This window comes from Xiphophorus couchianus, chromosome 14 (genome assembly GCF_001444195.1).
Source record: "Xiphophorus couchianus chromosome 14, X_couchianus-1.0, whole genome shotgun sequence".
Taxonomy (NCBI): domain Eukaryota; kingdom Metazoa; phylum Chordata; class Actinopteri; order Cyprinodontiformes; family Poeciliidae; genus Xiphophorus; species Xiphophorus couchianus.
Genome location: NC_040241.1, coordinates 22,466,558 through 22,481,387, shown reverse-complemented (window position 1 = coordinate 22,481,387; position 14,830 = coordinate 22,466,558). Strand labels below are relative to the sequence as shown.

General features: G+C 37.7%; 4 protein-coding genes and 1 long non-coding RNA gene across 8 annotated transcripts in view; 4 read left to right on the top strand and 1 right to left on the bottom strand.

The window, feature by feature from the left end:
- Nucleotides 1–4,000, top strand: part of LOC114156888 (protein NLRC3-like) — a 17,441-nt gene extending 13,441 nt beyond the window's left edge. The window contains exon 6 of the mRNA XM_028037487.1: nt 3,930–4,000. The gene's annotated coding sequence lies outside the window, so the exon portion shown is untranslated. The remainder of the gene's footprint in view (nt 1–3,929) is intronic.
- The window catches only part of LOC114156877 (protein NLRC3-like), an 18,102-nt gene extending 9,805 nt beyond the window's left edge, over nt 1–8,297 (top strand). The window contains exons 2-10 of one of the 3 annotated variants that reach the window (XR_003598038.1): nt 519–600; nt 713–817; nt 1,689–1,876; nt 2,280–4,068; nt 5,126–5,299; nt 5,800–5,973; nt 6,061–6,107; nt 6,195–6,794; nt 7,316–8,297. Coding sequence is in view for 2 of the 3 variants with exons in the window: in XM_028037467.1 (XP_027893268.1) it covers nt 527–600; nt 713–817; nt 1,689–1,876; nt 2,280–4,068; nt 5,126–5,299; nt 5,800–5,973; nt 6,061–6,107; nt 6,195–6,715 (3,072 nt within the window). In the remaining variant the exon portion in view is untranslated. Of the gene's footprint in view, nt 1–518; nt 601–712; nt 818–1,688; nt 1,877–2,279; nt 4,069–5,125; nt 5,300–5,799; nt 5,974–6,060; nt 6,108–6,194 lie in introns of all 3 variants that reach the window. The other 2 variants (XM_028037467.1, XM_028037468.1) reach the window with 2 other exon arrangements.
- The window catches only part of LOC114156967 (myelin-oligodendrocyte glycoprotein-like), a 1,059,483-nt gene that overhangs the window by 537,275 nt on the left and 507,378 nt on the right, over nt 1–14,830 (top strand). The gene's annotated exons all lie outside the window — the stretch shown is intronic.
- LOC114157023 (uncharacterized) lies at nt 7,888–10,674 on the bottom strand. The gene is made up of 2 exons (XR_003598074.1): nt 10,590–10,674; nt 7,888–9,138 (listed from the first exon to the last, which is right to left on the bottom strand). It is a non-coding gene; the product is annotated as an uncharacterized LOC114157023 (long non-coding RNA).
- The window catches only part of LOC114156884 (serine/threonine-protein kinase DCLK2-like), a 20,364-nt gene continuing 16,188 nt past the window's right edge, over nt 10,655–14,830 (top strand). Inside the window, exons 1-2 of the mRNA XM_028037478.1 lie at nt 10,655–10,889; nt 11,232–12,214. Of these exons, the coding sequence (XP_027893279.1) occupies nt 11,785–12,214 (430 nt within the window). The 5' untranslated portion in view covers nt 10,655–10,889; nt 11,232–11,784. The remainder of the gene's footprint in view (nt 10,890–11,231; nt 12,215–14,830) is intronic.

Genomic DNA, 14,830 nt, shown 5'->3' with positions numbered 1-14,830 from the left:
TTCTTTGTATCCAACTGCCAGTGCTTTTGTCCTTGTGGTCGGTGCTCACAGTAATTTCTCTCATATAATAAATAGCTTGTGTAATCATTTTTTTTTAGCTCAACTGTGGATCAGAAGAATTATTCAACTTCAAAATCTTTTGTTCGACTTGAATAAAAACATTCAGTTTTATTTCCTTTATATGAAAATGAGGAAGGAAGTGCTTGTAACTGTCATCAATGAAAAAGCAGAACAAGCTTTTTGCCTCTGAGTTAGATAAGAAAAACAACAGAGGAGTAAATATTACCCATTCAAAATACAATTTCACATTTGTGGTATACAATGTTCATTTTCTTAAAATGTAAGTAGATATAAAACTTGCAAAACGTTGGAAAATATGCCAACACAGCAACTACAGTGCTATTAAAACTTTACTAATGCAAACCTCTGTATCAAGCTCTTGTATGTATTTCTTCCTGAACATGCACTTAAATTTAGTTTTTAACAAATTACAAATATAAAACTGTGTTTCTGTGAAGCATCAACAATGCCTGACAAGAAGAAAAGGAAGAGATCTACAACACAAAACTCATCTAATGCAACATCATTGCCAACAGTCAGGTAATATCATATTCATGTTCCTTTATTTCACTTTGTTCTTTGGTTAAATGCATGTAACATTAACTGCATTCATTAAAATGCAGCATTAGATAAAAATAAACTTTGTTTGCAGTCCACTGAAGAATGAGGACAAATCAACAGGTCCAAGCTGTCTCTCCATTAAAAGTGATTCCTCCATGTTTTTGCCCAAAAACTTTAGGGAGGACAGATCAAAATGGTATGTACAAACTTAGAAAAAGTACCAAATGTGCAGAGTTTATGTCTTTGTTCATGGAGCAAAAATATTATAAAAGTCCTTAAATGAAAAAAAAAACAACAAAAACCAGACGAAATGAGATAAAAGTTAGTTTTATGTTGACATCAGCTCTGTTGGTGATGTTGTCATAACATGGTGGTGAGGCAGATGCTTGTAGACCCAGGTAAGATGAGTAAAGAAGGTTTTAATATAAATAATCCAGAAAACACAGTCCAAACACCTGGCAGCATGGCTGAGCGGACGCCAAGGCTCAACGTCGGTAGCAACAGGTTAACCCAGTGGACATAGCAACAGAATAATGCTGACAATGACAAGGACCTGACAGATACACAGACAAACAGGTGACACTAAATACACAGGAGGTAATTAGGGAACGAGAAACACCTGGGAGTAATTAAAGGGAGAACAGGACAACGAAGAGACACAGAGACACAGAAAACTCGAAATAAACACAGAAAAACACGGAACATGACAGATGTTTTAACTTCTCAATTTATATAAATTCCATCTAAAGGATAAAGTATCTGTCCAGTGATTTTTAACTGCACATAAAAAGAGGAAGACGTGATTTCTTAGTTCATTTGTTGTAGGACAACACATGAAAAATCTAAAAGTTCAGGAAAGGAAGGTGGAAGAAAATTCCAGCTGATACTGTAACAAGGCCTTGCAACAAGACATTCTTGCTGCAAGGCAACAGTACCTGATCCAATGCTTCAAAATTATTAATAATCTTTTTGATACTCAGATTTCCAGTGGTTGTTTATTTTAATGACTTAGACCAGACATATACAGTATGTGTTCTTTAATCCAAAACCATCAATTATTCTTACAGTCAGAAAATCGGGGAAGAGCTGGCTGGCTCTTCAGTCTGTAAACATGATTTGGGGGATTCAGTGAACTCCATGTGTGGACATCGCTCATGTAAGCACTGTTTGGAAAAGGAGCAAGTTGAATCACCAATAGACTCCCCGTGCTCAAAGTCTGGAGAGAAATTACAAAAAGACACAACTAACGATGAAGGTAAGTTTGAAAAGTTATTATAAAAACTTTTACTACAATTAAATGTGTGACCAGAAGCATAAGAAATACGTAGTATGGATAAATACTGCCAGGCTAACATTTTTGAATCAGTGTTGAATAAGTTCAAACGGCCATCCAATAATGTGGCTTAGATTTATAGCCCTCAAAACTAGAACAGATTCTAAAACGTAAGAAACTTGAGAAAATCTCTTGAAACTGAAAACAAATGTAAAAACTGAATGATAGCAAAAGGCTCATTGAATTATCTAGAATAAGTTAATTATTGTTAGTGATCTTTCACTTGTACATCCTCAGAATAAGGTATTGAGGCAGAAATGTAGGTGCATTGTTTCCTTTACACTATTAGTTGTTCACAACTCTTATGTGTTGTATTTGATTTCAGGTAACAGTGTCTTTCTGGAAGCAAAGATGAATCTTAAAAAAGCAATAAAAAATAAATTCACTATGACATCTGAAGGTAATGGTGATCATCACAGCTCCCTCAAAAGCATCTACACAACCCTATTCATCACTGCTGGAGATAATGATGGACGACATGTGGAACATGAGTACAGACAGCTTAAAAATGCTCATAAAAACCAACCATTGCACGACTCTACAGTCAACCTCAGTGAGCTCTTCCAATCGGTGCCTGCCCAGGAGAAACCCAACAGGACAATCCTGACAAAGGGAGTTGCAGGAATTGGAAAATCCTTTGCTGTTCAGAAGTTCATTCTTGATTGGGCTGAAGAGGAAACAAACCAAGAGATTGATTTTGTTTTCAGTCTTGCTTTTCGAGAGTTAAATTTGAGTGTAGGAGAGAAAAGCCTCCATGAGCTGCTGACTGAGTTTCATCCATCTCTCCGACCTCTGAAAGATTCCCAGGATTACGCCAAAACAAAGATCATAGTGATCCTTGATGGTCTGGATGAAAACAGATATCAGTTGGACTTTCAGAAATCAGACAAAGTAACTACTCCTGATGATGTAGCTTCTGTAGGTGATCTTGTTGTAAACCTGATCCAGGGTAACCTCCTTCCTGATGCAAACATCTGGTTAACGTCCCGACCAGCAGCAGCCAGTCAGATCCCTGCAGAGTACATCGACATGGTGACAGAGATAAGGGGGTTCACTGATGCTCAGAAAGTGGAATATTTCACAAAGAGATTTGGTGATGATTCTAGTCTCACTGAAAGGATAACATCCCATATTCAGTCCTCACAATCCCTGGACATCATGTGCCAGATCCCAGTCTTCTGTTGGATTTCTGCTGTCTTATTCCAGGAAGTCTTCAGCAGAAATGAAGAGACTGAAATCCCCCAGACTCTTACAGAGTTAATGGCACATTTTGTCTTCGCTCAGACAAAACGTAGAAGCAGAAAGTATGACATGAACCCTGAGAGAAATAGAGAGAAGCTCCTGGAGACTCACAGAGAATTTCTTCTGAAACTTGGGAAACTCGCGTTTGTCCAGCTTCAAGAAAACCAAGTGATCTTCTATGAGGAAGACCTGAAAGATTGTGGCATTGATGTCGGAGAAGCAATAATCTACTCTGGTTTATGTAACACTGTTCTCCAGGAAGAGGAAGTCTCCTCCCAGAAAAAAGTCTTCTTCTTTGTGCATCTGACTCTTCAAGAGTTCTTTGCTGCTCTGCACGTCTATGAATGCTTGAAAACCAAGAAAACCAACGAACTTGGGAAGTTCCTTTCTGTGGAAGACAAAGATATTCCTTTACTTGAGCTTCTAAAGATGACAGTTAACAAAGTGCTGGAGAAGAAGAATGGTGATTTAGACTTTTTCTTGCGATTCCTGCTTGGCCTGATGGTTGAACCCAACCAGAGATTCCTTCAAGGTCTGTTGACTCCCCGTGACGAATGGGATGACACAGACAAGAAAATCTTAACTCACCTGCGATCACTTCGAAGAAAAGCCATCTCTCCAGACAGCTGTATCACCATCTTCCAGACCATGACTGAAATGAGAGATCACAAAGTCAAAGATGAGATTCAGGAATTTCTCAAACTGTCTGATCATTCAAAAATGGAACTGGCTCCTTTGCACTGCTCTGCTTTGGCCTACATGCTGCAGGCCTCCAAGAATTATCTGGATTTACTGGATCTGAAGAGCTACAACACATCAGATGATGGCAGAAGGAGGTTGATACCAGCTGTTAGGAGCAGCAAAAGAGCTGTGTAAGTATGCTTTGCAATCTTTTTCAGTGTCTTTGTTTATGCCAGCGTACCCAAGTCCAGTCCTTGAGAACCACCATCCTGCAACATTTGGATACGACCCTTATCCAACACATCTCCTTCAACTGGATGAATTATATTACTAGCATCAAGTCATTAAGCTCTGCAGAGGCTTGGTAATGAGCCATCCATTTGATGGATAGTAGCCCTTGAGGGCTAGACTTAGCCACCCCAGTTTCAAATATTCCTGAAATTGTAAATCCTGGTTTTATAGGACATAGAGCTGTGTTTCTCAACACTGGTCTTAATGGTCCACAGTCTTTCATGCTTAAGACACATCTCCAGAACACCTGATTCAAATGATTGCATCACCTTCTCAGGATGGCATCAATTGCTTCAGAAGCCTGTAAATGAAGAATCTGTTAAATTCAGGTGTGAAGGGAAACACCTAAGGCATACAGACAGTGAGCTCTGAGGAATTAAAGATACATGAGATGTTGATACATGTAAAGTAAAAATAATAATTTTACAATTTCTGTTTATATGATGTGCTTTCTTAAAGGCAAGGTGTAAATACTTGCCAAAATGCATGGAGAATGAACCACAGTGGAAGGAGAAATACATGTGCTTCAAAGTGAAAGATCAACTCTTCTTTCTGCTTACGTAAGGTCAAGCAATAGTTTAAGATTTTAGCACTGCTGTTAAGAAATAAAAACAAATTTTGCTTCAATATGAACTCAATATGGAAACATCCAAAAACAATTACTGGGAATACATTGTATCGTTTAAACTAAGCAGTACAGAATAGGTCGGTGAAGTTCGGTATGCTATTTTCTGGTCAGGCAAATTCAGGAGAGTGTTTGACTCTCACTGGGCAGGCAGCCCTAACCTGATGAGAACTCTTACTTGTCACAAGCAGTGACATGTTTCTGCCCCTCAATCAACAGATTGTGTTGTGTGACACCAGTATCTCCATTTATTTGAGTCTGTAACATTTTTGCCTTTCTTATTCATGCACTAAAGAAGTACTAATCATTTATTTGGAAACACCTTTCCTCAGGCTTGCAAATTGCAAAGTTACAAAGGATTGGATGGACCCTCTTGCCATTGCCCTCAAATTATCTTACTCAGCTCTGAGGGATCTCGACCTGAGCAACAATGACCTGAAGGACTCAGGAGTGCAGGTGCTTTACGGGGGACTCTCAAGTAACTCCTGCAAATTGGAGACACTAAGGTAACAACACATTCAGCCTCTATCTGATCTCAAAACTCACTCACTGACAAAAAATAGTTGATATGCACTAGAAATAGTTTGAGTTAGAAATAATGTGGTCTGCATGGAATTATATAATTGGTATGAAAATTATTTGATTTGCCTGGGTCTGCCAAACGACATCTGAATAGAACCATTTGGTGAAAAGGTGTTTCTCCCAGCATGTCTATGTACTTCCTGGGTCATGCTAATGTGCTCCAATGGCCTGTCAGGTCACCCAATATTTTTTTCAGTCAAACATGTTTGGTATCAAATTCGCTGATCCGATGTGTGTTGAGGGTCAGTTACAAAGCTGGGATGATTAGCCAGAGGAAATAATAAAACTCACAACCTACTGCTAGTATCCATGACAAAGGGATAGCCAAACTCACTGAATCACCAGTTTGCTTGTTCTGCCAACTTCATCATCCATTCTATCACTAAATCTTCATGTTAATTCCTCTTTCCCACTCTTTTCTTAGGATTTCTGGTTGTTGGGTCACAGAGAAAGGTTGTGATCATCTGGTCTCAGCTCTTCAGTCCAACCCGTCACATCTGATGGAACTGGACCTGAGCTACAACCATCCAGGAGACTCTGGAAGCAAGAAGCTCTCTAAGCTGAGGGATGATCCACAGTACAAGCTCAGAAAGCTAAAGTAATTAAACTGTCTGTAGGAAAACTGAACTAAAACCTTAAATTGGGTGATAATAAACTTAATTTGATGTACTTTTTGCCTCTACAGCCTCGACTATGGAGGAACTCACAGATTGAAGCCTGGCTTTAGAAAATGTACGTCACATGTAGATCAATGTATTCTTTGTCTCATGATGGCTGTCTTTAGAAGTTTGTGTTTAAATTATTTATTCTTTTCTCTAGATGCCTGTGAACTCACTTTCAGTCCTGATGCAGAACACCAGAAGCTGGTTCTGTCTGAAGGAAACAGAAAGGTGACCTGGATGGAGGATGATCTCCATCCCACAGAAAACTCAGGTCACCACCAGCAGGTGCTGTGCAGTCAGGGCCTGACAAAGCGCCACTACTGGGAGGCGGAGGTCTCTGGATGTTTGAGCATTGGGGTCGCATATAAGGAGGCCTTAAGGAAAGACAAAACGGGTGATTTCAGAATGGGGCGCAATAAGGAATCTTGGTGTTTGGTTTGTTCAGACGGTTTTCATGTTTTGCACCACAATGACAGAGTAGACGTGTCTTCTCTTGGAATGCGCACCAGTCGGTTTGGGGTGTATCTTGACTGGCCTGCTGGTACTCTGTCTTTCTACAGAGTTTCCTCTGATAGTTTGATCCATCTTCATACTTACGCTGTGGCCTTTAGTGATCCTCTGTATCCTGCAGTTGAACTTAATGCCCAATCATCTGCTCTATTTTGTCCCCTAAAGTGATTTAATTGGGTCCTGCTCATATGTCTACAATGCTGTAAAAAGTAATGTCTCCCTATGGATTCATTTGTTTTTGTTATTTTTGTCACACTTATTGCCCCAACATAATCGGGTGTACTTCACTCCACAGAGGTACGTGAATATTTGAGACGGACTCGACACATACTTGAAGCAGACATCTGTTGGACATGTTTGAGAAAATATCAGTTTTTATGACAGCATAGTCAGCGTAATCTGACTATGCACAGTAATCTGATCGACGGGAAACAAAGCTGACGTTGAACTTTTTTGCATGTGACACTGAGCTGATTAGGTTGAGAGTCAATGCTCACAGTCATGAGGACGTGCAGCGTGACTGTCACTCTGTCCCACACTAAAAAGTTTGTTAAGATTTCCCTGATGGAGAAGAAACAGGGCTAGGCACCCAACTAGCTCATGAAACTTGCTAGAATCCATTAGGACTATAGGCAATAAAGACATTTTTCACAAGAGTACTTTAGGCAATCGGTACACATGAAGTGGATGTATGAAGTCTCAACCATCCATGATGTGTCTGTAACAGAGTCCACACAGTACACCAGAGTATGTCGGGATCTTAAAATCTTTAAGACCATCAAACAAATCTTTAATTTGTCACATTATCAGCCAGATTTAAATCTAAAATTTTACTGAGTCAATTCAAAACCTTTATTTATTTATTTTGTTTAGCTGTTCAGAGGTGGATTTGTTGGTGCGTTGGGATATTGTGCTCCTACATAAACCAAGTGCACTCAGCCTAAGGTGACAAATTGATGCACCTTCCAGATATTTTATAGAGATCAGAATACATGGATTCATCAGTTACCGCAATTAGTGCTTGTCCTGAAGGCCTAAAACAACCCCAGACCATCACACTACTACCTCCACATTTGCCTCTATTCTCTTACTGAAATGCAGGTTTACACCAGATGTATTGGTACGCACACCATCCAGAAAGATCTACTTTGGCTTTCCAGTCATTTAAACATCTTTAGCTCAATCATTTTGATCATCATCAAGATGTATTTTGGGAAATTGTAAAACGGCTTTTTATAAACTCTTTAGTTTTGGCAAAATCTCTCTTTCTTATTATCAAATCAAGTTCTCTGACTTTAATTGAGGCAAATAAGCCCTGATGTGCTTTAGAGTTTTTCTGACTTCTTGATGTCTTGTTTATGTTGTGAAATGGATTATATTCAAGTGATTTATTTACTTGAATAAAGAGGTAATAATTAGGCCTCTGTGTGGTTTGTGAAACTAAGCCAAAAACTTTGGTTAATCAAGTTAATTTTATGTTTTAATAAGGGGATAACAGCTGGGGAAGTTGGTTTGGATAACTTTTTTTAATAGTCATTGTTTCTTCAAGTTTTCACTTTTGCAGTTAAAGCCTCATACAAACACATCCTACATTCTTCTGCTTTCTTCTGCTTGTGTGTTAAATTAGAATAAAGTTTACAATTCCTTCCTAGGGATTACATTGGTGCTTCATTTTTGTTATTAGCAAGAGCATTTTTATTGTCAGTGGCAGAAATCTGCTCTAGCTGAATGGCAAGTGTGTATTTATTTATTTTTTTAAAAAGTTCTCATGTAACTTGGTGCTTTAGTTCAGAGAGAAGCTCAGATTTCAGTGTCATTAAAACCAGAAGGTGTTTTTGTGTGAAGTGGAACATGTTCTGTGCAGCATTTGACCAAATAGCATTTTTTCTCTTCAAAGGTATCTTTGTGAAAGAAATGAGACCTAAAGGAACAATCTGTATCTCCTCATTATTCTGTTGTATGAGTTATAAACCATCTGTGAATCCTCTGATTGATGTGTGATGGTTTACCTTGATGTCAGTCTTTTAAAAAAAAAAAAAAAATCAAATTGTTCCATTAAAACTCTGCTTGGTGCTCCGTTTTTGTGAATTCGTGTTTTTGTTTTGTTTTTATAACAATGTACCATCTTTTGTTTTTTGGGTTTGAGATTAAACAATTTTTAAAAATGAGAAAATTGTGTGTTTTATTGTTAAAGACTTTAACATTTGATTCTTTGCAAAAATGAGCAACTTTTGCAAATAATTGCTACCAGCAGGGGACAGCACTGAGTTATTTTGGTTTTATTGAAATTAACTGGACTAAGCAAAGAATATAATCACAATTTAAATAAATAAGGCATTATATAAATTATATAAATCTTATATAAATCTTTAGAAATAAAGATTTATCATCACATTGAATGATGTGAAATTCACCATCATCTCCTGTTTCCTGATCTATTTTTTATTAAAGGCTGTTTTCTCTTTTCTCTCTCTTGTTTGCACACCTTGTCATTAATGCTTCAGTGGTTTCAGTGAAGGGTGTGTCCTTTCTTTCTGCCTGGGGTCCCAGCTGTCAACCCCACCCCCATCAGATCAGGGTGGGGTCTCAGCCTTAATCCAGGATAATAACAAAGAAAAAAGTCACAGAAAAAAAAAGAGATAAATGAGACAAAAGAAGCAGGTGTGCTCCAGACGCAGCATAATAAACATAACGACCAGGTGAAACCTGTTTTGGTCTCTTCAAAAGAGATGAATGTGAATAGATGCTGTAGAGAAGAAAGATGTTTTCTACTTTATGCATTTATTTAATAAATAAAAACATAATGGAATCAGGTTTAAATGATTTATGGAACTTTTAAAGATCAAGTTGTTTATATTTTAAAACCTCAGAGCTGTAAAAAAAAAAAAAGTACTTTGTTTTTATAACTTATATTTTACCTGCAGCAACAAATCTTGTGAGCAAGTAACAGATTTTCTCCTGACTTCATAACAGCAACAGAAGTTTTCACACCTCCAGTTTAATCCCTTAATTTACCATTTAATATAAGAAATATTTATATTTCTCTGCCACTGTTAGCTTTTACTTCTGCTTATCTGTATTTAGTTGTCACCAACACGTAGTTGCATCACACAGTAAATCATGTTGCCAGGTTGCCAATAGTTAGTCAACTTTCATGTTTCAAACAGATAAAAAAATTATATATATTTTTAAAACTGAAGTTATAGAAATCAACGTCAGAAAGGTGAAAAGAAGAGGATTTAGAAAGAAATATCTGGTTCAAACTATATAACAATATATACAACGTAGTTAATATGATGTAAACTTGAAAAAACACACAGAGGAATACAAAATCCTACAGCTAATAAAAAAACAAAAATAATAAATTTCCATTTCCAAAATACTAAACCTAATAGTAAAAATATATAAACAAAAGACCCTATTGGAAAGACTACTCTTGATAATAAAAATAAAATAAAATAAATAAATAAATAAATTAGATACTGAAATGGTAGCTAAATAAATTAAAGGACCATACTTAAAGTACTAAATAAAGCAAATCAATGTTTATTTTCCCTTCTACTAGTAGATGCATTAATAATGATCATTTAGTCCAAATTAAATTATAATTGACTTTATAATTTAAATTTATTTAATTGAATACACTCTTTATTATGGCTTTAACCAGTTTTTACCAGCAGGGGGAGCTGTTGTACTAAAATGCTTCTGTTCTACCTCCTTTTGTCTGTTAAACTCTTATTTATACTAAGAATTGCGATTTTTTTTAGAAAAACGAAAAAATAAAAAAGAGAATATTACATTTAATGTTAAACGGACAAATAACTGAAGTCAACTTTAACTTTGATATGCTAATGTAATAATATATATTGAACAGTTTATTTTCTGTATTAAAATTTAGTGGTTTTTACTCAATACATACCTTCATTTAAGGTGATTATTAATTAAAAGAAGAATCAGACAAAGGAGAGAAAGGCGAGAGACGGTAGAGAGAGACAGACAATGGGAGCGGAGAGAGAGGGAGGGAGGAGGGACGTTTGTTCACGTTCAGCCGCGGAAAGGACGGGGAGGGCGGGGTGGATCCAGCCGGTGTCTCCTCTCTGCTGCAGCGGCCATGCTGCTGTCCGCCGCCTCGCTCCGCGCATCCCGCTCCTCCGCAGGTGAAACCGGCCGCCGCTGCATCCCCGCGTCCCGGGTTGACTCACAGGCCCGGCGCGGCTAGGCTCGGCCGCAGCGGTTCTCCCGAACTGGATCCGCCGGAACGGCCCGGAACGCGGCGGCGGTGAGAAGGGGGAGGAAGAGGAGAAAGGCTCCTTAGCAACAAACCGGTTTCATGGCATTATTGGTAGGTACCTCCCTCTGTCTGGCTGTCAGCAGCTTAGCAGCAGCGGCTCGGATTGATGGATAAAGTCAATGAGATGAAGAGAGAGAGACAAACTGTACTCAGGTTTTATAATCATCTCAACATTTTGTTCTTGATTTAAATGGATTTTCCCAACAGGATGTCCTCCTAAAACGTGGACAAACCAACCCAGTTTTACCTAAATGTTCTCTTTTTAAAAGCAACAAAAAGATTAAATATCATGTTGTAATATTTAGCATCCTCCAGTGAAAAACCCAACATCTGGGCGAATCTGTCTTGTCAGTTCAAACCATCTCATTGTCTTTTTTTTGCATATCTTTTCAGGGATGGACGGGACACTGAGGATTAAACTTTGACCTGTGCCAAAAAGCCCCAAAATGAACTGGATCAGAGTGATAATGGTTTATTGATTTGGGTTTAAAGCAGGACTGGTTTCGCTTGGTTTGTTCGAAAGCCAGACATCTGAGGTTATGATCGGGTCAGTGAGACTGCAGTGAATTAGCCTCGGGGATTGAATATAGGAGGTCTAAGATGATTGGCAGGTCTTCTTAGTGTTCATCTGGAACTCTGAGGTTCTTGATTGGCCCAACAACAAGATATCTAAATTCTTAGCTTAGCATTTTTAAGGTCCACTGGATTTACACCATACCCTGATGTGAAAACATATTCCTGAACAACACTGGACCAGAATTGGTGACAATAGATCACAACTGGCTTTTGCCAATCCTGATACTGTTTGAGGACCAAAGGTGACTGGGTTGAATGGGAGTAGTAACCCTCTTGAACTGGGTTTGGACCAAGAATTGACTCGTTTTGTGTATTGGAATATGAATCTTAAATCGGATGAACTCTGAGTGCAACTGTAACCTCATTCGCCATGTCTCTCAGTAAGACCCTTGAGTTGGAGCATTTCGACGAACGGAACAAGGTTCGCCGGGGACGCTCCACCCGACCCAAACGGGATGACTCCACCGGCAGCGGTGGGGGTTCCGGGCCCAGTTCCAGGGGCAGCAGCCTGGTTCCCAGTCCTGCTCACAGCGCCAACTGCAGCTACTACAGGACCCGCACCCTGCAGGCCCTCACCTCAGAAAAGCGGGCCAAGAAGGTCCGGTTCTACCGCAATGGGGATCGGTACTTTAAGGGCCTGGTGTACGCCGTTTCTAGTGACCGGTTCCGGTCGTACGACGCGCTGCTGATGGAGCTTACTCGATCGTTAGCAGACAACCTTCATCTGCCGCAAGGAGTTCGTACGATCTACACCATAGATGGCAGCAAGAAGATTACCAGTATGGACGAACTGGTGGAAGGTAAGACTAATCCTCCTTTGTTTCAGGATTGGGTTTCTGATATTTCAGCTGAGGAAAGTAGGGTAAGCTGAAGGTATTCATCTTGATTTCTGCTTAGCATGAATGATACTTAGGATTATGATGACAGTATTGGCTCATTTCAAAACGTCACAATGTTTCCATCATGAAGGACTTGAAGGGTTTTTATTATAAGTTTGGACAATATGACTGAAGAACATATTTATCTTGATATCAGGGTTTTGTATCAGTCAAAATGGATGATTATCGATTCTTTATTTTTTTGTTTTAAATTTCTGATAAACTGCCAAACTGGTTATGTGACCATTCCTGTTTTTCCCAGTTTCCTCTCAAGCGCCGTTGTTTTTTATTTTTATGCAGTTATGAGGCCTGAAAACCTGAAACTTCTGCTGCGCAATTTACTGAACAGGTTGTTGCTAGGTAACCAAAGAATGAGTGGGTTGCTAGGTAACCAAAGAGTGAGTGGGTTGCTAGGTAACCAAAGAGTGAAAGGTTGAGTGGCTAAAGCCTTTTCTCTGCCTACATCCCCCAGAATGCCGTGTGGTTCTGGTTCAGAGTTCAGTGAAATTATTGAACGTTGTATCGGACATATTATCTATTGATATTGATCACATGCCTATCGTGATAGGTATTATTGATTTATTATTAGCATACAGAATCCAAATGCAATGGCAGACACACAGTACATTGTAATGACGGCTGCATTTTCTTCTTGTATTTGATCAATTTTGCTTACCAGTTTTTAGCTCCAACAAGAAAATAAAGATTATAAATTAGACTTATGTCATTTAAATGTTTTAAAATAACTCTTATTGCAAATGTAACAAATCATAACCACTAAATCTGATTAATATCACCCAGCAGACCTCTTATTGATTGATGAAACCACATAAAATGTGTTGTTCCACTGTTTACCACTAGGACTCGTTTCTTAAATATATTGGTTTTAGAGCATCTGTATTATTTTGCTGAAGAAGAAAAATCTGTTCCATTAATTTAGCTCTTGTTGATTCAGTTTGTTTAATACGTGCACAATAAATATAAGTATATACCAGATCTAATTTCCAATTTTAAGCAATTTTTTTGTCACCATCTTTTCTGAAAAAATAAAAAATAAAAATGACATCACAAATGTTAAAAATATTTTCAAAAAGTGTCTTTGATAATCCCTTCTGTGATTAGGGCAAGGCTACAATTTTTTTTAAATTGTTTAATTAGGAGAATATAGACATAATATTAGCAGAAATAATCATTTTTACCATTTAAAAATGTACTAAAATTAGAAGAGTAGTGAGTAAAAAACCTTCTATTTAGTTATCAAACTCTGGCATAACTACCTCAGTCGTTGGCACAATGACTGAGGTAGTTTTTGGTTCGAAAATCTAAATTTTGATTAATCAATAAAATCAATCTATTGCCCAGCCCTAAAATGTAAGGTAGAGTCAGTCAGTGGTGCATAAAAGCCTTGGGCAACATGGTGCAACATGTTATTGATGGCTGGAAGGAACATATCCGGTGCACCGACTCATGAACTGAGACATCAGTCTGAGTAACAGTCTGGTTGGACCTGCAGCTTTTAAACAGCCTCAGTGAAAACTTAGACGTTCAACCAATATTAATAGTAAAATTAAAGTTTTTGTTTGCACCAGTATAAGAACAGAGTTTTAAAAGATTTTTAAAAATGTTTTTTTGATCAGACTTTGTAAGAACCAAACCAAAAGTTAAGCTCCAGATTTCAGTCAGTTCTGTTTGTGTGCTAAACGTCGGCAGGGAATCCTAAAGATGGCAGGAATGTTGATTGTTAGCATTTTTGTGCCATGAGTGAAAAGCATTGTGATATCTGCAATGACTTCACCTTTAACCCCAAAATTAACACATGGTTTTCATTTAATAATGTAATAAATGCAAATTCAGGTTTACCAGCAGGAAGTTAAAGGTAAAATGACTTGAACTGACTGTGATTTACAACATAAGAGAAAATCTACTGTACAGTTACTGAAATTTGCTCAACATTGTCGAGGTGATGATATGGACCTGGAATTTTATTTCAATATTTTGTGGTGCTATTGAGATAACAATAAAAATTCAAATAGAAATGCTATTTATGACTTATTTTTCAGGTAACTGTATGGCTTGGATTCAATAACACAAATACTCAAACTAATATAAATGACCAGTTTAGTCATTTATATCACTAAACTGGACAATTTCTAATTGCATTAACTAATATTTTTTTATTTACTGATATTTAATGACGCTCACATGGAGCAAACAGTTAAGAAAATAGTAAAACTAACATTTCAGTCAGTTAACATCAGTAATTGAAATTTATCAAGACAACAATAAATGTAAATCTAAACTCTTATCATGATAAAATCTTTCACAATAAATAAATGAATGATACGATAAATGCCCACTCCTACTACGTTGTTCAAAAAGAAATGTGCAACTGGTAGTGTAAAAAAACTGTACAAGATATTTGTGCTGAAAAACAGTAACATAATGGAAATCATCTGGATTTAACTCTTATTTAGTTTGTTAAAGTCTAACTAATCCTAAGAGGAAGGATCTGTGATAACGCTACTTTGTGCACAGAGG